This window comes from Podarcis gaigeae, assembly GCF_964106915.1.
Source record: "Podarcis gaigeae genome assembly, chromosome: 11".
In the NCBI taxonomy this organism is placed as follows: domain Eukaryota; kingdom Metazoa; phylum Chordata; class Lepidosauria; order Squamata; family Lacertidae; genus Podarcis; species Podarcis gaigeae.
This window is the reverse complement of record NC_139687.1, coordinates 61,968,974-61,991,352: the sequence shown is the minus strand read 5'-3', so window position 1 is coordinate 61,991,352 and position 22,379 is coordinate 61,968,974. Positions and strand designations below refer to the sequence as shown.

General features: G+C 46.5%; 1 protein-coding gene across 7 annotated transcripts in view; it reads left to right on the top strand.

The window, feature by feature from the left end:
- Nucleotides 1-21,821, top strand: part of KIF24 (kinesin family member 24) — a 36,629-nt gene extending 14,808 nt beyond the window's left edge. For all 7 annotated transcript variants that reach the window (XM_083702575.1, XM_083702573.1, XM_083702570.1 and 4 more), the window contains 9 exons: nt 2,690-2,905; nt 6,109-6,196; nt 8,620-8,741; nt 10,675-10,780; nt 12,074-12,145; nt 12,895-13,004; nt 16,425-18,758; nt 19,285-19,378; nt 19,644-21,821. In XM_083702575.1, coding sequence (XP_083558701.1) covers nt 2,690-2,905; nt 6,109-6,196; nt 8,620-8,741; nt 10,675-10,780; nt 12,074-12,145; nt 12,895-13,004; nt 16,425-18,758; nt 19,285-19,378; nt 19,644-19,784 — 3,283 coding nt within the window. In that variant the 3' untranslated portion in view covers nt 19,785-21,821. The remainder of the gene's footprint in view (nt 1-2,689; nt 2,906-6,108; nt 6,197-8,619; nt 8,742-10,674; nt 10,781-12,073; nt 12,146-12,894; nt 13,005-16,424; nt 18,759-19,284; nt 19,379-19,643) is intronic.
- Nucleotides 21,822-22,379: the final 558 nt, after the last annotated feature.

The following is a 22,379-nucleotide window of genomic DNA, read 5'->3' as shown; positions in this document are numbered from 1 at the left end:
GTTTGCATTGGCAGCTGCAGAAGCAAGCTTTCCGCTGGACCATTTAGGACTTTAAAGGTTAAAACTGGCACTGGGCTTCTTCAGTATGAATGTTCTTGCATCCTGTGACTGTTTGCAGCCAGTAGCTAGGCACCAATTCTAGTCCAGGTGCTGCTTCTTAACACCCTTTCAAGGATAGTCCCATATGAAGGGTTTCATGTGGGGGGGGGAAATAAATCTCGTTAACAATGTAAATAACAATAAAACCCAATATGGCATCATGCCAAAGCCCCACAGGATGAAGGGCGACTGCAGAAGCACACAAAAGTATAATGGGGTTGGTGGTTGACTTTCAGGCTGGCAGTGCAGATCTTCTGCATTACCATTTTACATATTTTTGTGTTTTTATATTGTAAACCACACTGTGCTCCTTAGATGAAGGGCGGTATAGAAATCTTGGAGCACTGCAGCAGGCACATGACTTAGGAGGAGTGTCACCTCCCCGTCCATGTTCTCAACCACACTAGGGAAATGTTGTGTAGCTTTTGAAAAGTAATGGTGACTTGTATTTACTTCTGCAACAATGAACGATCAGAATTTATTTATTTTAATGGTTAAAAAAGAAAGCAGAGTCCTAAGGTGCTTTAAACACTAATGTATGTATCAAGGGACGCGGGTTGCGCTGTGGTCTAAACCACTGAGCCTAGGGCTTGCCAATCAGAAGGTCGGCGGTTCAAATCCCCGCGACGGGGTGAGCTTCCGTTGTTCGGTCCCACCTCCTGCCAACTTAGCAGTTCAAAAGCACGTCAAGTGCAAGTAGATAAATAGGTACCGCTCCGGCAGGACGATAAATGGCGTTTCTATGCGCTGCTCTGGTTCGCCAGAAGTGGCTTCGTCATGTTGGCCACATGACCTGGAAGCTGTCTGCGGGCAAACGCCATCTCCCTCGGCCAAGTTGAGCATGCAACCCCAGAGTCATCTGTGACTGGACCTAACGGTCAGGGGTATCTTTATCTTTACCTTTCTGTATCATGGCATGAACTTTCATGGGCTATACCCACTCTGCTTTTGAGAGATTACAGTAGCTACTTGTGGTTGTTGTTACTGCTGCTTTATTGTGAATCAAATCAACTCATGGGCTGGAAAACTAGTGCTGATGGTCCCAATATGTTTGTTAAACTAAGGCTTGCTTCTTTTAATGCCGCCTCACTCAGCTAGAAAAAGAGCAGCCTCTTGTGGCCATTCAGGATTTCAGATGCTGTTTCAAAATAAGGCTCAGTATGGAGTGTCAGACTTGAGTGTCATCTGCTGGAGGCACTGCCCATTAATTTTTGATGCCAGATAAGTCGACAGAGATTTGAGTAATACCACCTGGGTTATAAGCAATTTGTGAATTGTACCTTGGCCACACCTAAAATTTCTTTCCTGCCATATCCCAAATGTTCATGGTGGATTACAATAGATAAGCTGGGCCAGGGACATTAAAAATGGTGCCCTACTGATGGTGCTGATTTGCAAGGCTCCATTATGACTAAGCAGGCATTCAAATCTGGATTTCTGCTGCTCTGCATTGCACTGCAGAATAAAATAAAGGTACTTCAGAGACAGTCTTCTTTGGTGTAAGTAGAAGAAATACTTATTGCAAGGTCATTGTCTTGTACCACTGGTCCTCTGCTTCTTTAAATATACCAATTTAGTGTAGTCCCCTCCTATCTTTGATGTTGCTACTTAAAACAACAACTGGTATTCCTCTACATAAGGAAAACCCACCAGTACAATTACATTTTGTTTTCAGCTTCATGACTTTTGGGACAAAGTCAACTAGATGAAGGTACTTTTAGGATGCAACCATATTAAAACAGAGTGTAACTTGAGAAAGGTCAGATATAATACTGCTCACAACTTCTATATCAATATTTTTATCTTTACCATTCAACTGTACATACACACAGACACAAGACGCTTTCATATTTAAGGAAGCAAAAAGACCAAATACCTTCTCTCCATCTTCCAATCTGGCTATTCTGATTAGTTAGACTGACTATTGGGCCAAGCTGAATATCACAAAAAAAACTAAACTCCTCATTTTTGTCACCATTATAATGTAAACATAATCAATTATGGTGCCAGCTTAATGGAGAGTGCCCCATGCTGTGCCCAAGCCACAGAGGCATCACGCAGGAGTTCTTTTTGAGGCAGCTGGGAAGGTTGTCATTGGAGTGACAGCCGCTCCTAATGGAGCCATTGTGTTGTGGAACATGAAAGATAGGAATCAAAAGGAGGGCAAGCAGGTCCGGGGGACTATTTTAAAGGGTGCCATCCTTGCCCCCGGTTAGCCCACCAGGTGGAGGACTGCATTAGTATTGAAGACAGAAAAGCTTAGCTCTTGTAGCTTATGGTGGTTCTCTTGTATAGCCACTGAACTTCGCATAGCAGCTCTGTACATGGTGTTCCCCACTGATGGCTCTTCCATATGCTTTGTTGCCTTCTCTACAGTCAAGCCTTTTGAGAATGTCTTATGTGCAACAGATCTAAACAGGATGTGAGAGGACATCAGGAGATCTCTTGGAGGCTGCTTCCATATCTCCACGTTTGATTATCCCACAGAAGTAGTTTTGGGCAAGCATTCAGTGTCTGTGATTTACCATAGTCTTTTACACGCTAATAGGACCTGCTATATTAAAAGATGCTTCTCTTAATTTTGTTACAGCGGCAACGCCACCTGCTTTGCGTATGGACAGACGGGTGCTGGTAAGACCTATACTATGATTGGCACTCACCAAAACCCAGGACTCTACGCCCTGGCTGCTAACGATATCTTCAGGCAATTGGAAGCATCTCAGACTAGAAAAGACCTCCACGTCTGGATCAGCTTTTATGAGATCTACTGTGGACAGCTTTATGACCTGCTAAATGGAAGGAAGAGGTGCTTAGAATCCAAGAGTACAGCTTTTGAAACCAAAGCCGTTAATCAGATATAGCTGAACAGAATTAGAGTTGCTTGGAACAGAGAAATCTGGGGACAAGTGGGTTATTGTTGTTTTTTTTAGTGAAGGGATGCACAATAAAGTCCTGTCCCAAGAGCTGTGCAGCTTGCTCAGTCAGCCTAAAAGAGGAGGGAGGCTTTGATTTTGTAGTTTCACAAGTGTGCATTTTAGGAGTTGGTAGCTAGATGCCCAGAGCCAAATCTGCCCCCAGAGAAGTATCTATTCCTCCTTCTGTTGCCAGGGCTACGCAGCAGGGCTTGCTGTCAGTCCATACTGTGGGAAGGGGGCGATGGAGCCTGACCCCTCCTTCCCATAAAATTAGTTGCTGATATAGTTTGTTCAGTAAAAAAGCGTTAAAAGCCCACCCTCCCCTTTTGTGTGTGACCATTCTAGCAACTGCTGTAACTTGATCTTATCTTTTCAGTAAATTCCAGAATGGAGACATCTCCCGTGTGGCTCAGTCATGTCAGCTTTTGTCCTTCCTTTGACAGGGTGACCTGAGGGATGTGTTGATGTTTGCATGGCACAGGGAGTGCTTTCTAGTGGAGAGGTGGCGAGAGCGCTATTTCGTGGGGGCTCTGTGGGGATGGAGGACTGCAAACACTTAATCATCTCTCTGGGTTATTAATTCTGCAACAGGCAGATGACAATTTAAATATCAACATAAATTAATTCCCCCACTCCTGATTGTTCTAGCTGATACACTCAGCAGTGTCTGCTGCCCCGGCGATTTCAAGTGTGAAATGAAATGAGGAGCTCCCGCTGGGAAGTTTCAGCTATCAATTCTGCTTCAGAATGGGGTGGACTGTGCATTGAAATAAAACCAATTTCCCGTGAATGGCTCTGTCTTTCAAGGGCAGCTGGTGCTATCCCACTGTTGGCAGGGTTGGGTGAGGATGGGTACGTGGAATTGTGGAGCCTTACCTTCCGTTGTTCATGGTGGGATCCATTTCTACATAAGGGTTGCTGAATCAGGTGCTGTGTGTCTTCCTGTTCTTTGGTCATGCTTTTCAACCAGTTAGTGAGGTCACCAATAAATTTTGGCTGAGGCCACTTGAGGAAGCAGAATGTTGCTCTAGATAGGCTTTTGGTCCGATCTTTCTGGGATCTTAATTATCGGCATGCTGATGATGCTCAGCTTTTGTGTTCGTCTAATTTGAGTGTGTCAAGGGATGCCCCAAGTTTCTGGAGTTAGTCAGGGGTTGGGTGAGAGCTAATAAATGGAAGCTCCACCCAGGCAAGGTGGAGGTGCTGCTGGTGGGTGCCTCAGCTGGCCAGGAAGGAAGTCTTCATCCTGTGACTGGTGGTGTTACACTCATGGAGGGACAAGTTCAAAGCCTGCAGTTAGATCCAGCCTTGACTGATTGCATTTATATCCCACTTTTCCTTCAATGAGCTCAAGGTGAAGTTCCCCTCCTCCCTGCTTTATCCCCACGAAAACCCTGTGGGGTAGATCAGGCTGTGAGTGAGTGACAGGCCCAGGGTCACCCAGAGAGCTTAATGGCTGAGTTGGGATTTGAACCCTGGTCTCCCCGGTCCAACACTGATCACTACTCTGCACTGGCTCTTTGATTGTGTATAGAACAGTGATGCCTGTGGCCTGAAGCACCTTTTAACCAACTTGGTGCAATGGTTGCAACATTTCTTGGAAAGAGATGGACTTCGTAACATGGTTCCGCTTTTCAAGATTACTTGGATACTGGAGCTGGTTTGGAGTACAGTGGTGCCTCGCAAGACGAAATTAATTCGTTCCGCAAGTTTTTTCTTCTTGCGAGTTTTTCGTCTTGCGAAGCACGGTTTCCCATAGGAATGCATTGAAAATCAATCAATGCGTTCCTATGGAAACCGCCTTCAGACCAGGTCCGGGGACAGTCTGTCCCCCGACCTCTTCTGAAGGCTGGGGGGGGGGGGACAAGGGCTTTTCTTCCCACCCCCAGCATTTTAAAAAACCCCGGGACAGCAGAGGACTTCTCCGTTGTCCCGGGGCGATTTAAAAGCCCCTGGGAAGGCAGGCAGGGGGGACAAAGACTTTTGCCCCCTGCCAGCCTTCAGAAGAGGTCCTGGACCTGCCTTCAAAAGCCGTCCAGGATAGCGGAGAAACACGCTGCGTTTCTCCACTCTCCCGGGAAGGCAGGCAGGGGGGAGCAAAGACTTTCGCCCCCCGCCGGCCTTCAGAAGAGGTCCAGGACCTCTTCTGAAGGCCGGCGGGGGGCAAAAGTCTTTGCTCCCCCCGGCTGCCTTCAAAAGCCGTCCGGGATAGCGGGAAGTGCTTCCCTGCTATCCCGGACTGCTTTTAAAATGCTGGCGGTGGGGAGCAAAGCCTTTCGGCCCCCGCCGGCCTTCCTGGACCTCTTCTGAATGCCGGAGGGGGGAAAAGGCTTTGCTCCCCACCGCCAGCATTTAAAAGAGGTCCCCGGAGATTTCCCTATGGGCTTTCTTCTTGCGAAGCAAGCCCATAGGGAAATTCGTCTTGCGAAGCAACTCGCAAACGGAAAACCCTTTCGTCTTGCGGGTTTTCCGTCTTGCGAGGCATTCGTCTTGCGGGGCACCACTGTATCACGGCCAGGTTATTGATGGGAACCTGCTGGATTATGACTCCCATAATTTCTGACAATCGGCCATGGTGCCTGAGTCTGACAGAGTTGGTGTTCAGCAACATCTGGAGAGTCACAGGTTCCCCATCCCTGATCCAAATGTCCTGTGCCCAGGACACTGACTTCTGTCATATGAACCTGTCCATTTAGAGATCATTGTCCAAACATCAGTCAAGGCTCCTTGTGCCCCTCCCCTTCAGAGATTTTTAGAATAGGGTATTTCCTGTAATGACAGCTTGATTCTGAAACACGATTTCCAAGAGAACTCACATGGCACCCATCCTGTGACTGTTGAGGAGCCAGCTTATGGTTAAAATTAGCATTATGGTCTTCCGTAGTTTGAGTTTTGTTCCGCTCCCCCTTCCTTGGACTCTGTTGTTTTTCTGATTATTGTTACATTGAATTATCTAATGGTTGCTTATTGTAATCGGCTCTATTTGGAAGTGGTGGTTAAAAGTGAATTTCATTTTTTGAAAATTAAAAATGGGCATTTGTTGAACCTTTTCCCCAAGCACTTTCACAACTAATCTATGTGGTTTCCTCCCCAGGCTTTTTGCAAGGGAAGACAGTAAACATATTGTGCAGATAGTCGGGCTGCGTGAGGTCCAAGTGAACACCGTCAGCCTGCTACTAGAGGTAATTCTGGCCACCCAGACGTACACATTTTATTAAGCTTTGAGGGTGCAGGTACCATGGAAATACCACTGTGCCCCACGTAATGGTCATTTGATGTTTTAGGGTGTGTACTGAGTGCATGTGGCCAATTGTTCTCATTAAGCGTTTTCTTAAGGAAAATACTGGACATACCTGGGCTCTCATTAGATTATTTCTTCTCTCTCTCCTCATTAGATTCTTAAAACTCACGGGTTTTCTTAAAAAACGGATTTCCAATGAAGAAAAAGTACTAGAAGGAACCAAAACAAAAGTTAGGTCTCATCACCTCTGAGCCCAGTTAATGACGTTAAAGAATTTCTTTCCCTGCTTTGGGGTTAAGAGTTCTGAGGATTTTATTTACTTACTTGGGGCATCCTGTTCTGCAGTGCCTCCCATCCTGCCTTGAACTGACAACAAGCAGTTTTCATTGCTGAGCAGCTTCCACAACTTGGTTCTTTCAGCTTTCAAACAGTGCAGTTGTTCTCTCCCTCCCACCCCCCAATATTTTTGTGCTGATAGGAGCTTCAAAGTACTTTGTGCACTGCAATAGATGTAGAAATGATACAGCAAAATTTTAACACTGAGGGTCTCAGCCCTGGCACCAATTCCTTCTTTGCTTCTATTGACCAGAAATTGAAATTGCTGCGCATCCCCGCCCCCCCGCCGCCGCCTGCCCAGCTGTTTTGTTTAGTCATGTCCGATTCTTCGTGACCCCATGGACCAGAGCATGCCATGCACTCCTGTCTTCCACTTCCTCCTGCAGTTTGGTCAAACTCATGCTGGTAGCTTCAAGAACACTGTCCAACAATCTCATTCTCTGTTGTCCCCTTCTCCTTGTGCCCTCCATCTTTTCCAAAATCAGGGTTTTTTCCAGGGAGTCTTCTCTTCTCATGAGGTGGCCAAAGTCTTGGAGCCTCAGCTTCAGGATCTGTCCTTCCAGTGAGCACTCAGGGCTGATTTCCTTCAGAATGGATAGGTTTGCTCTTCTTGCAGTCCATGGGGCTCTCAAGAGTCTCCTCCAGCACCATAATTCAAAAGCATCAATTCTTCAGCGATCAGCCTTCTTTATGGTCCAGCTCTCACTTCCATACATCACTACTGGGAAGACCATTGCTTTAACTATACGGACCTTTGTTAGCAAGGTGATGTCTCTGCTTTTTAAGATGCTGTCTAGGTTTGTCATTGCTTTTCTCCCAAGAAGCAGGCGTCTTTTAATTTCGTGACTGCTGTCACCGTCTGCAGTGATCATGGAGCCCATTTCTTCCTCTTCTATTTGCCAGGAGGTGATGGGACCAGTGGCCCAGCTGTTTACTATGGCAGTATTTTTTTTTTTTTTTTGCTGTTGGCTATGGAGACAGATGAGCAAGCTGGCCTTTCGTAGTGCACTGAACTGATTTTGTGTCTCTTCACTTTCTGCCTCACTAAATCCTTTGGCACGCTTGGAATGTATAGTTTCGGGTAGGGGGGGTGAGAAGAGAAACTGTCCAGTTTATGCCCAGCCTTAACGAAATACATTTTGCTTTGCTCATTTCCATTGAGTGATTGTTGCACATGGGTAGGATTTTCAATGAGTTTTTCAGATAGTGATAAATGGGCCATATGAAAGGACCTTGGGGCAGAGATGAGGACTCCACAAGTTGCTGGGCTTAAATATCTGCCTCCTGGTTTTGTGGCAAGGCTGGTGATGATGGAAGGAAATATTTAGGGGGGTAAATTACCTGCCATCAAACTGCCATCAGACATTTAAGTTGCAAGGACATTGGATTTCCTATTTCTCTTTTTTAAAGTAATTTTTATTGGGCTTTTTAATATAAAGGAAAAAATTTAACACACTAGATGAAACAACTCAAATATGGAACAACAAAACAAAAAAACAAAACAAAGAAGAGTAAGGATAAAACAGATAATAAGCAAAATAAAGTAATTTTCAAAAGATGGCATAAGTAGATGTTGTGTTCCTACAGTATAAAAAGAAAAAGACAAATTAATATAATGTGAAGACTATAAAGTTCCCAAATGCCCAATGATGATGGAGTTTTGCCTCTCTCTGAATGAGTGGTGTGGTCTCCCTTGAGCCATCTGGGGCTGGTTGGACTGTACAGTAGTACCTCGGGTTACAGACGCTTCAAGTTACAGACTCCGCTAACCCAGAAATATTACCTCGGGTTAAGAACTTTGCTTCAGGATGAGAACAGAAATCGTGCGGTGGTGGCAGCGTGGCAGCAGTGGGAGGCCCCATAAGCTAAAGTGGTACCTCAGGTTAAGAACAGTTTCAGGTTGAGAACGGACCTCCAGAACAAATTCAGTTCTTAACCCGAGGTGCCACTGTACTAGTACATATGCAGTTTCACTGTGGGGTTTATGTGGGGAGCCCTAGTCTTAGTTCTGCTCCTCCTTCATTCCAGGTAATTCTGAAAGGAGGAAAAGAGCGCAGTACTGGGGCAACTGGAGTCAACTCAGATTCCTCCCGTTCCCATGCCATTATCCAGATTCAGATTAAGGACCCAGCAAACAGAGTGTTTGGGAGGTGAGTGGTAAAGAGCTGGAAATGTTCCATTCTGCCTCCAAGACCTTGCATTGAGTCTTGCAGTCCTCTTCTCAGAATGCAGCCACCATGTGAAGAGTGTATGTACTCTGCTCATAGGAAACTCCTGGTGAAGAGCTTGTTAAAAAATGTACACCTAACCCCTCCAGTAGGGACGCGGGTGGCACTGGGTTAAACCACAGAACCTAGGGCTTGCCGATCAGAAGGTCGGCGGTTCGAATCCCCGCGACGGGGTGAGCTCCCGTTGCTCGGTCCCTGCTCCTGCCAACCTAGCAGTTCGAAAGCACGTCAAAGTGCAAGTAGATAAATGGGTACCACTCCGGGGGGAAGGTAAACGGCATTTCCGTGCGCTGCTCTGGTTCGCCAGAAGCGGCTTAGTCATGCTGGCCACATGACCCGGAAGCTGTACGCCAGCTCCTTCGGCCAATAAAGCGAGATGAGCGCTGCAACCCCAGAGTCAGTCACGACTGGACCTAATGGTCAGGGGTCCCTTTAACCCCTCCAGTGTACAGTGGTACCTCGCAAGACGAATGCCTCGTAAGACGAAAAACTTGCAAGACGAAAGAGTTTTTCGTTTTTTGAGTTGCTTCGCGAGACGGATTTCCCTATGGGCTTGCTTCGCAAGACGGAAACGTCTTGCAAGTTTGTTTCCTTTGTCTTGCAAGTTTGTTTCCTTTTTCTTAAAACCGTGCATTCAGGGGGTGCAGTTGCAACTTGACTTTGAGGAGCAACTCATAGCACGCGGTGTGGTAGCCTTTTTTGAGGTTTTTGAAGACTTTGGTGATTTTTGAAGCTTTTCCAAAATCCGTGCTTCGCAAGAAAAAAAAAATCGCAAGACGAAAAAATTCGCAGAACGAATTAATTTCGTCTTGCGAGGTACCACTGTACTTGCATCACTTAAGGTGGTTTACAACAAGAATGAAAATCCCATAAAAGAAATGAAACAACATAAACGTTCTGAGGTGAGGGTCTACTTCTATGCCTAGCAAGATAATTTCCTTGTCGAAGTAGGAAGGTTTTAACCAGCCGGCCAAAAAAAGGGAACAACGAGGGAGCAAGATGCAGCCCTGTAGGCAAGGTATTCGATCATTTAAGTTCAGCCATCAGGAACACCTCTGTTTTCCTGAGTAGTCACCCTCCAGCTACAGATGGAACATGGAAAAGGTTCGGTCCCATACTGTAGATCCTGCTGACTGGGCAGATTGGTGCTGGAGGCTCTCTTGGACATAAGCCACTTAGGGCTTACCGTTCTTATGTTGACTGGTTGGGGATGGAAATGGCTCAGGCGGTCTGATGGAATGGCTGTCGCTAAGTGACAATAGGAGGGAGGCCCAAAGGCAGCAGCAGTGAAGGTGGAAAAGCTGGCTTAAATAGCTTTGAGCAAGCACGTCTCTAGGTGTTGAGGATAAAACCTCACTCTGGACCTGCTGGAAGAATTACTGTATTTTTCGCTCCATAAGATGCACCTAGGTTTTAGAGGGGGAATGCAAGGGGAAAAAAATCTTTAAAGGGAGCACTGAGCAAAGCCTGTATGCATCCCAGGCTCTGCTCAGCGCTCCCTTTCATGAGCCGTGTGGAGCCCTCCCGAGGAGGAAGAAGGGCAGCCCATCAGTCCTTTTGACCACCACCCAGAAAAGCCCCCAAGAGCTACGCTCCCTCTAAAGAGCCACATGAAGAGACTGATGGGCTGCCCTTCTCCCTCCTCGGGGAAAAGCCCCCAAGAGCCGCACACATGCTCCACACGGCTCATGAAAGGGAGCGCTGAGCAGAGCCTCCTGTCTGCATTTGCTCCATAAGACGCACACACACTTCCCCTTACTTTTTAGGAGGGGGAAAGTGCGTCTTATGGAGCGAAAAATACGGTAATTAATTAAAAGATGGATAAGGTTGTGCTAAAATGATTTTGGTTTTCCAGGATCTCCTTCATTGACCTGGCTGGCAGCGAGAGAGCTGCAGATGCCAGGGATTCCGACCGGCAGACGAAAATGGAAGGTGCAGAAATAAATCAAAGTCTTCTGGCTGTAAGTTGCTGTGAATTGTGCTTCTTTTGAGATTATTTGAATACAGTTTGCAATACAGTTCCTAATATTTGACAGTGATTTTTTAGAAGATGGAATTGTCTCTGGGATGAGAACTCAGGGCAGGGCCGCTTGTGTTTAGTAGAGTACCAGATCTGGATGCTGGTGCAGGAATAGGAGAGGTTTAAGACTGAGCCACAGTGGGCCCTCACAAACTTCACATCCTGTTTTCGGCTTGCAAAAATCCTCCACCATGGACATAAAGTAGTGATGAAGAAGAAGAAGAAGAGGAGTTTGGATTTGATATCCCGCCTTTCACTCCCTTTAAGGAGTCTCAAAGCGGCTAACATTCTCCTTTCCCTTCCTCCCCCACAACAAACACTCTGTGAGGTGAGTGGGGCTGAGAGACTTCAGGGAAGTGTGACTGGCCCAAGGTCACCCAGCAGCTGCAGGTGGAGGAGCGGAGACTCGAACCCGGTTCCCCAGATTACGAGTCCACCGCTCTCAACCACTGCACCACACTGGCTCTCAGTGCTCTTTGCTTCTGCTGGGTACTATTTCTTTCTTTCTCTCTCCCTTTTTTATAAGACAGATGGTGCCAGAATGAGGACAGAACGCATTGCCCTAACATTGATTTGGCTTCAGAATGTTATCACTTTCCCAAATCTCATTGGCTGCATTGCATAGTCAAAAGGGCCAATCCTGAACCTTCTAAGAAGACTCAGAACCTGGTTATAAACCGGGTTTTGCCCTAGAAGCTGCATATAAACCTGCTGAAAGAGGAGATGGGTGGGGGGAACCTTTGCCTCGGAGAGTCACTGTCAGTGAGACCAAACTAGGCTAGATGAAGTGGTGGCCTCATTCAACAGAGGTCTATAGTCTATAGAGAGCACAGAAATCCTGAAATGCTGAATTCATGGGCTTTTTTGTGCCAAGGAAAGACTCTCTAGGCATGTAACACAGAAAAAGGAAGTTTGCAACCTTTCTTCTTACCCTTGGTTTTTAGGGGCAGTGGGCGTATAAGCCCCCCCAAAAAAAAAAAACACTGGGGAAAGAAACAGACAGTTGCTCCATGGTCCCAAGCACTGGTGACTGACTTTAAGATTGCTGCTCTGATGCAATCTTGAGTAGAGCCAGGGAGGAACCAACAATATCCCTCTGCTTGCAAAGGCCCATCCAATACTTTGAGAGCCTCTGCTATAGAGCAAAGTGTGGTCTTGTGAAAAAACAACCCTGTGTGCTGCCATTTTTACACTCGCTCACTGTGTGAGGCCACCTGTTGTTGTCTTTCTCTAGCTGAAAGAGTGCATCCGCGCCCTGGATCAGGAACATGCTCACACTCCCTTCAGGCAAAGCAAACTCACTCAGGTAAGGCCCAGGTCAACACCAGAACACTTTCCCCAAAGGCTGCTTTAAACGAGCGTTACTCCAGGGTTTGCGGATGGGAAGAAAAGCAACGTTAACGAATGGGTTCAAGTTACAGGAAAACAGCACCATTCTGTGCTCTAAACTTGCATTGTTTTTAAACTCTCAAATGGCTTTTTCCTCCTCAGTGAGCTCTGGGAATTGTAGTTTTGTGAGGATGCTGTACATTGCCTGACAGAATCCCAGATCTCCACAGTTGCAAAATACAATGTGGTCTCCTTAGATATCTGGAATAAATTCCATCTAAACTGTTTTCCCAAGAAAGTTTGGAATTCCATGGCGGGAGGAAACCTTGGATTGGCTGGCTTGCATGTTGAGGTCAGGAGTAGTGTACATATCAGGCTAAGACACTTCATGGCACGTTCTCTCAGCCTAGCCTACCTCACATGGTTGCTGTAAGGATAAAATGAGAAGTTTTTAATATTTAATGCTGTATTGCTTTTAACACTCGATTGGGAGCCGCCCAGAGTGGCTGGGGAGGCTCAGCCAGATGGGCGGGGTATAAATAATAAATAAATTATTATTATTATTATTATTATTATTATTATTATTATTATTAAAACTTTTGAAAAGCAGTTACCATCATTTATTCAGTACTGTTTTATTTAGTTCAGAGTGGGTAACAACAATCTTTAAAAATGTGTTTGGGCTAAAGAGCTTTAAGATGTGCCTTCCGTTCCTCTTCCTTCAAGGTCCTGAAAGATTCTTTTGTTGGCAATTCCAAGACCTGCATGATAGCCAATGTCTCCCCCAGCCACATTGCGACTGAGCACACCTTAAACACCTTGCGCTATGCAGACAGGTAAGTGGTGGCACTGAACCAAAATGGACTCACTGCAATCATTCCTGGGCCCAGTGAGATTCCAGATTGTGCAGTTGTGATGCAAATATTACCTTTTGTTGCCTAGCTTCACTTATAAGGTGATGTGTTGCTGGTTCCTATCTTTAACTGTCACTTCTTGTCAGGAGTGGGTTGAAGGTTGAGCTCTTCTGTCCCTCCAGTTCCAAGGAACGAGCTGCTGGCCTTAACATCAATCCATGGTTTAAACTGATGAGCAGCCTTGGTTCATGATCTGAGCTACGCTGGCAGCTTCTTTTCTTTATGGGAAACAAAACGAATGGCACATTCCATCGGGAACAAGCTTCACTGAAATTACCAAGAATTGCACAGTGATAAAGACGCCTATAAAGCTGGGCTGCCATCCAGAAACATAAACAAAAATGCAGCTCAGATATTTATTGGTGTCTTGAACTTGTTTTAGATGCTAGAATCTATATTTAGCCAGTGGATTAAAATGACTGGTGGAGTGAATATTTCTAGCCAAATTAACTTGCTTAACTGTGGCTTGGTCCATTGCAAGAAGCAAGTGAAAAGACATTTCTTGAGATTTCAACAGATAGTTATAAATGTATATGTATTTGTTTAAATTTGCACCCCACCATTCCTCCCAGCTATAACTATAAGAAATCCTCCAGAGTTCCTACTTAATTGGCACTATTCTATTGGGGATGCTTGTCAGGGTCTACATCCTGCTCCGCCCCCCGCCCCCCCGGACTGGAAATGGGTGTCAGTGAGGGCAAGGCTGAAGAATCCTATGTTGACAAAAGACAGTGTGCTGGGTGCTATACAAAGAAACACAAATCCAACTTAATGGTGTAACGTTGGAAAATGTCAACCACTTTACCTACCTGGGCAGTTATCTTTCCACAAGGGCCGACATTGATCCAAAATCCAGCATCGCCTGAGCTCTGCGAGTGCGGCTTTCTCTCAATTGAAGTGCAGAGTGTTTGAGGACCGGGACATTCACAGGGAAACCAAAATGCTTGTTTACAAAGCTATTGTACTACCAACCTTACTATGTGCTTGTAAAACATGGACCACTTATAAAGGCCATCTTTAACTCCTCAAAAGATTCCATCAACAGTGTCTCTGAAAAATTTTACACATCACTTGGGAAGACAGGCAAACTAATGCCAGTGTACTGGAAGAAGCAAAGATCACCAGTGTCAAAGCAGAGATTCTTCAACATCAACTTCGTTGGACAGGTTATGTTGTTCAGATGCCTAATTATTGTCTTCCAAAGCAACTACTCTATTCCCAACTTAAGAATGGAAAGTGAAATACCAGTGAACAACAAAATAAGTTTAAAGATGTTCCCAAGGCAAATCTAAAAAATGTAACATAAACACATAAAAAGGAGAAACGTGCTAAGAGGAAGGCATGTTTGGCAAACCCTCACTTTGATCAACTTCCCCAGCCCCACAGCTAAAAACGAAGCCAAGACAGCGAGCGGGATCCATCCCGCTCGCTGTCTTGGCTTCTGCCAAAGCCGTGCGCAGCCTCTCCCAGCTGGAGAGGTTGTGCGTGGCTAAAGAGGAAGCCAAGACAGCCAGCGGGATGGATCCCGCTCGCTGTCTTCGCTTCTTTGCTCTTTGGGGCTGGGGGGGGGGGGAATAATTTTTTTCCCTTTATTTCCCCCCCTGAAAACTAGCTGCGCCCTATGGTCCGGTGCACCCTATGGAGCGAAAAATACGGTAGTGAAGTGATACAATCTGTAGCAAGGGGCTGGTAGTTGCATGAGGTTCAGTCAGCAGTGGGGATGTAGTGACAGTAGAGGAGCAGCAGGGTGAATTGGGGAATTCAGGAAAAGCTTTGTTACAGCTTAGATCTTGAAGAATTTTAAAGAAAAGAGTTGGTTGGTGAATGAAGAGGGCTTTGGAACACGTAGCAAAAACTGGGAACTGGAACCAGGGAAGGAAGCAAAAGGACCCAAAGAGAGGCAATATTCAGGGCAAGTGAAGAGTTGGGAACAAAGAGGGAAGCAGCATTTATTTTTTTAAAAGAACTTCACCACACACCCAGATTCCTATTTTCCCAAAGCATATGCAGATTCTCCCTTATATAACTTTTGACAGGAGCGAGGTGGAAAGTGCCCAGTGAGTCAGTCTCGTTACCTCCTCTCTGCATCTGTGCTCCAATCAAAGACAACATCTCCATTTGCCCTGCAAGCCCCAATGTGTGGGAGTCCAATTAGGGGTGACTTTACCTCACCCCAAAACCTATGGAAATCCTCTCCTTTGTGCTTTTGACCTCTAGCAGAAGGCCTGGACCAGTCTAGATTAAGATTGCTGTTTCTGCTCAGCCTCAGATCTTACAAGATCTGAACATCTGGAATGGACACAAATGAAGGGAATAAAGCTTGCATCAATATCCTCAAGCACAACTGCTAACTTATGTCTCATTTCTGTCCTGTCCCCCTGACTTGCCACCAAAGAGACCCTCTCCCACTGACTGGACCCCCAGCCCTTGGCAAAGTATTCCCCCTCCTACCCCATATTGGGTCCTGCTACTCTTTCTCTGTCCTATGAAGAGCTTCCTAAGAAAGAAACTCAGAAGATGATGTGTTTCATAAGCGGATGAAGAAATCGGGCAGAAACTAAATAAGGGCATTTGGGTTCTACCTTCGTGTATCTTGATATGAAAGATTTGTGGAAATCCCTCCTGCCAATGTAGAGCGATTGGTTCTGATGGAACTGCAGCAGGATAAGTATTCCTTAAAACTGCCCAAAGAAAGAGCTCATCTGGTACTGTGGCTAATGGGCTCCACTACAAATTGGGGAGGCTCCAGTTCAGAACTGAGCAAGTGGCTGTGTTGAGAGGGCTATGATCTTTATTGCATGGTTGCTGTAAGGCCTGCAAGGAGATAATGTATTGCAAGGGCCCTGAACACTTGTAAATACAGTGGTGCCTCGCAAGACGAAAAGAATCCATTCCGCGATTCTCTTCGTCTAGCGGTTTTTTCGTCTTGCAAGTTTCGTCTAGCGGTTTTTTCGTCTTGCAAGTTTCGTCTAGCGTTTTTTTTGAAGCAAGCCCATTGACAGCTTAGCGGATTAGCGCTATTAGCGGTCTAGCGGCTTTTAGCGATCAACTGAGAGGCGGCTTATCAGCGGAACAGCTGATAAGCGGCTTAGGAAGGGGGGGGCGGAAAAAAACCCGCGGGAACTTGCAAGATTTTTTCGTCTTGCGAAGCAACCCCATAGGGAAATTTGTTTAGCGAAGCGCCTCCAAAACGGAAAACCCTTTCGTCTAGCGGGTTTTCCGTCTTGTGAGGCGTTCGTCTTGCGGGGCAGCACTGTACTAGAGACATTCTAGGCGTTATGTGATAATAAAATCTGGGCTTGAAAGCTTTTCTTTCCCTAATGTCCATCTTTTCATTCCCAGGGTGAAAGAGTTGAAGAGAGGGATGAAATTTTGTACACCTGTCGCACAGCGACGGCGAACGCCAGGCAGCGTATCTCCCAAACGCATTCAGAGTTCTCTTTGCATGCAAGGCGGGGAAAAGAGCTCTCCTAAGAAAGTGAAGCTGGGGTTGCAGCAGCCCCCAACACCTACAGCTTCCAAGGCGAAGGCTTCACCTTTGGGGTTTCACCCGCTGCACCCTCCTTTCTCTTCCACCCCGAAAGGACAGGCCCGCAAAGGTCATTTTGGTGCCCTGTGGCTCGGCCGCACCAGCCCAGTTAAAGGCGTTCCGAGGGCAGGACCAGCGGCCAAAAAGACAACGGAAGACTCACTGCTGCATCCTGGGAACAGCCTCGTTGGGAAGGACTTTGGGTCCAGGAGAGAAAGCGGACAAGCAGACAGACCTCGAGCCAAGTGCCTGAAAGCCCAACCTGTGCAGAAACAGCTCATTTCCAGAGCTGATTTTTCCTTTGCTGACACGGACCAACCATCCTTCTGCACGGAGGAAGGCGGTAGAGTGTTTGCAGAGCAGTGCACGGCAGCATGGACAAGGCTGCCGCCCCACCAGAAAGACCGGGAGCAACACCTCCGCCTTTACCACCAGCAGTTCCAGCAGCCTCCTATTCTGCAGCAGAAGCTGAACTACCAACCCCTGGAGAAGTTTTTGGCCCAGTACATGCCTCAGGAGATCCGGGTGAAGCAGGAGCCCCCTTGCCAGGCTCTGGCCTCTCCTCCCCAGTGCCGTGACGAGACGATGCAGCTGGAGGATCTGGAGGACAGCGACTTCAGCGAGGATTCCTTCTCCGTCGGTCCCAGCTGGAGGAAGCCGGAGGCAGAAGCCGGAAGGGAATGCAGCCAGGGGGGTTCGTTTTTCCTTCATCAGAGAGAATGTGCTGAAGGGCAGGAAGTCCAGGGCGGGCAAGACCTGCTTTTCAAACCGTGCGAGCTTGAGAGTAAAGGCACAGCCTTGCCCGGGGCGGAGGAGGCCTGCATGAGTTGCGAGGAAGGCAACAGCAGTCTGCTGGACTGGAGCACAGAGGACACCTCGGCAGGCAGCTCTTCTCCAAAGAACGACGTGCCAGAGAAGCCTTACTGCTCGCAAGACAACACTGTGTGCAACAGGCTAAGCACCGAAGAATCGCTTCTGGGGCAAAAAGAGCTCAGGTGCGCAGATCTACTTCTAAGCTGCCCTGATGAACAATTCCCTGGGCCAGAAAAAGCAATGCAAAGCCCACCTTTGGCCCATACCTTGGGATCCCCAAACTCTGCTGTGGGCTTCCTGATGGAAGACTCTTTCAAAGGGAGAGATGGTCCTCTTTCAGGTACCGCAGGAAAAGGGCATCTCCAAACAGGAACAGGCATTTGTGGGACTCTGGATTTTTCAGTGGATGTTGCTGCTAGAGAGATGACCCCTTTGGCTGTAACCCTTCTCAACGCTTTGACAACACGCAATCCAGAAGACAACCCTTCCCACCAGCAGCAAGGAAAGGCTCCACAGGAGGAGGAGGAGATGGTCGAAAAGAAACCCTTTGGCCCCAGAAAGAGACTGGATGAGGGCACCAGGCACCTTCATGGGGAAAAAGCATCCCCTGCGCCCAGGCTATATGAAACGGGTAATTGGAAGAGAAATGTTGGCTTGGTGCTTTCGCCGCAAGCCAAGACTGAGTGGCTTTTGCAGCCTTGTCAGAGCCCAAAGGTTTCTTCTCCCTTGGGCTTGAGTGAACTGTATGGTTGTATTTGTGGATACTCGCCCAGAGATGGAGGCCTGGTGGATCTCCTCTCCCCACACAGAGACAGCGGGGGCACCCTGCTCCTTAGTAACCTGCAGGTCAGTGAGTATGTGACCAGCCCACAGTATGATGCAGACACCGAAGCAACCACGATTGCCTCGTTGAGCTGTTCAGGGCAATTCAGCCTGGGGGAAGAGGATGGCTCCAAGTCCATGCCACAGCTCAAACATACCAATACAGGGAGGGAAACCTCCATTTCAAAGGCACTCTCCATCTCTAATGATTCAGGGAAGAAGGAATTCGCTGGGGAGAGCATCACACCGCAGCCCAGCTTGGCATTTGGGAAACTGGAACTTGGCCATTTGCAGAAAGCATTCAAATTGACATTCAGTAGTGATGAAATGGGGCTTCTTAAGAATGAATTTTCTCAGAATGTGTTTATGCACACAGCTTCAGACGATGCAGAACAGGATTCAGGGGTTGTCTCCAAAGAGGTGAACACCAAGTCTTCCAAGAACACATTGAATTCTTGTAGCCCACAGGATTTATCTCCAAGCTCACTCCAGTATAAGGAAGCTTTAGGAAGGTGAGTTTTCTGGATTCTATCCCCCACCCCACTCCCCATTTACAATGGTTGGCAGCTGGTAGAAAAACATCTTAGCCACTGGGTATATCTGAGGGCTATGTCCTTTGCAGAGAGCAAAACCCACAGCCATTTCTGTAGCAACAACCCTGTGTTTCCAGTGCAACAACTATGAAAATATGAGTGAGCTGTGGAGAAGCTCCCACTTCAAATGTTGCAGGCAGCATTAGGCAAACCATGGTCTCTCAACCTGTCATTTGCAGTATAGGGACAATTAGGCTCTGGGTGGCTGTCAGAATTACTGAGAATGGGAGTGACGTGCTCTGAATGCTCAAACACTAAATAAAGGCTACATACTGTCTGTTCTCAGCTTCCCCCTTTTCCAGAAAAAGGTTTGTCAGGATGGCTGCAGAATGGGCCTGGCGAGCTGGTTTAGCTTTCGCAGGCCAAATCTGAGAGTTGACAGTTGCAGCGAGGCAACACTGAGGATTTTGTTACCAGGGTTTTTATTTTTAATTGTGCCCAATAGGCAATTTGTGCTCCAAATCCATCAGGAACAGCTGGATGAAATGGCAGCCCTCTGTTTCCAGGAAGAGGGCTTGATCAGTAAGATGTCAGAGCTGGTGAGTTGTGTTTGAATATTCTTTAAAGTGCCCCCACCCCCCGCAGCCGTGCTTATTTCTCCATGGATCATCTCTTGTTGTTTGGAGCTGCATGAGCTGCATACTGTGTGCAGTCTGCTGGGGTTGTGAAGGTGAGCCCCTTCAGCAAACATTGAAAAACACAGGGCAAGCAACTTGCAACTCTGATTCTAAATATACCCTTCACTTGTAGAGTTCATGATCTTTAACACACCCATCCTTATTCCTTACATTTTCCCTCTGCTAGGATTTCGAGGACTTTGTGGCGCAGCTAGATGAAATCCTGGCACTGAAATCCAAATGCATCCAAAGATTGCGAAGCCAGCTGCAGCCTATTCTAGCTGCTCCTGCAAGTGGGACGGCACCAGACAACTTCCCTATGAAATAGCAGTATGGGTGAGGACTGCGCTGAAGCATTTGACCTTCAGTGACCAGCAGCTCAAGACAGTGAGGACTTCCAAAAGTTTGGGTCTTCTACATGGCATGTGCATGAAGACTTAAGGCTTAACTTTAGCAGCATAAACTCAGCGGAAGTCCAGATTGTGTGCTCTGCCATTCATCTAAATACTTGACCACTGTGGCAATACTTTGAGAAGGGAATAAAGTGATCCCTTTTCTCCTGCCATCACTCAGGCAACTTCACATTTATGGCAGTTTTGCATACTGACAAAAAACAATAGAAAACCCAGCCAGATGGGCAATCAGAACTAGTCCTGTTCTCCGGCAGTGTAGCCTTTGAAAAAGAGGTACTAGCTACTACCAAAGTCCCGTATGGCTAGGCTGCTTTGGCAGTTTGAAGTGTCTAAAGTATCAAGAGAGCCAGTGGACCTGTTTATCAGCATTACAGATCAGAGACACAGAGTTCACATTCTTGTAGTTATCCCTCTCTTCTCCCCTCAGCCATATTTACCAAGCATTCTACACTTGTGCCTTGGCGATCTGCTCATCAGGTGCTTCCACGCTAACTAAAAAGGTTTATTTTCAGATTTGCCCTTTCTTTTAAAATTGCATCTTATTTTCAGGATTCACTTTCTTTTACAGTTGTATCTTTTTTTGACTGTAAGCTTTAAAACTGTTTTTGATGTTGTATTTTATATTGTTGTAACCCACTCTGGGACCTTAGTGTGAAGGGCAGGCACTAAATTAAATAACAACAGCTGATTTCAGTCAAGCCTGGGTGGGCATCACTTTGCTCCACACATGACCTTCAAGAGCGTCGTGAAGATGGGTTAGAAGAAGCAAGCTGTCAGATTGCAAGTGGGAAGGGAGGGTGACATGGTGCCTGAAGCCTTTACATGACTGTCGTAAACATAATATGCCTAACAGCTCTGTGAAATTGGTGCTCTCGTCTTGCTAGACAGGATTTCTAAGCAGGAACTTTTGACAGAACCAAGCCACTTTTATCAAGCCATCAACACTAGTCTGAACGAACAGAACTCAATCCAACTTGTACAAAAATAAGTGAATACTTGCTTTATGGCAGCAGCCCCAAAGAGGATGCAGGCATTATGCATTATTGCAGCATACTAGTCCATCTTGTGAATGAGGCTTTTCCAAGATGGTGGAGAGAAACAATATTAAAAGGATTCACAGAAAGTGATAACTGGGAGTTTTGAAACCCCAAACAAGAGCACAGGGCAGCAAAAGCCAGTATCCTTTAAAACCTTGTCTTACTTGGAGAACACAGTGCTGCACATCACGATAGCTGCTCTTAATTTGTTTCTTTCCATGCGTCAGGGAGACAGCATAGTCAGGAGTTGGGATTTACTCTGTCAAGCCCATCGCTTATGAAAGATGGGCTTTGTATCCATAACAGGGTTGTTCTACCCCAAGGTTCATCTAAGTTGGAAGCTTAGCAGTCAGGCAGCAATATTTTCCACTTGGGTGGTGCCTCCTGACTACATGTGTAGCCTTATTTCACAAGAGTAGCATCAGCATTCACATGCCAATAGATGCCACAACCTCATCTCACCCCGTTCTGGCTTGACCTTTGCGACTTCAACACAACAGTTCAGGGGTCACAGCACTGTCCTTACAGCAACGTTGGTCATTCCCTTTCCCACATACCAAGCACCAACTAACCACGTCACATTCAGAGCAGCAGAAGCAGCTCTTTGACTGACCTTTCCCACTGCTAAAGGAAATCATGTGCACATTAAGTCCTGGTGCAGGTACGTTCCTTGGCAGGTATAAACCCAGCAGGGACACAGTTCCTGCTTTTCAGGTACAACTTAACCAATTAGTAAAATGGTCGAGAATCTAGCTGAGTGGCATTACACGAGAGCTGTCTACTACAATACATGGACATGTTTCTAAGAGTTCTTTGTTTTAAGAGTCAGTAGGTTAAAGTGAATTCACTTAGAATATTATGCATGTTGCTTTTCTACTGAATTTTTAATTGAAGTAAAAAGATAATTGAGCAAAACTTGCACAGAAGCCTAAATTGTGTCAAATTCAGTATTCTGATAAAATGTAATTTGGTTTGAATGCAAAAGTAGTTCACGGCATGGCAGAAGTGCTAAATAGCAGCAGCACCAGCTGCTGCTGCGAAACAAACTGATGTGCAACAGGATCAGTAGTTGCTTTTGGCTGCAGATATGAGAGGCTGACAACATCCTGATCGCAACTCAAGTAAATTGTCCAGCAGCAGAGGCCTCCCTCAAGGGAGGAAATGGTAGAAAGCCTTTTCTGCCAGTACACACAGTGCAGCAAATCACATTTCCCTGTGCTCTGACCACTGCAGCAGTTTGTGGCTGCAGGATCTACACATGACTCTCTAAGTTTACAGATGCAGACAGAGCACTTGATCAGCAGCAACTTACTTTGGTTCTGCCACCAAAACCTGCACCTGATTGTGTTGCAGCATTCTACCTTTCAATGTCTCATTTAGTAATGAAGTGTCTCTTGTCAAAGCTGTTCGATCCCTCCCTTGAAATGCCAGAGCCGAGCTGCTGTCATTAGGAAAGCGATAGGTTAAGGGCTT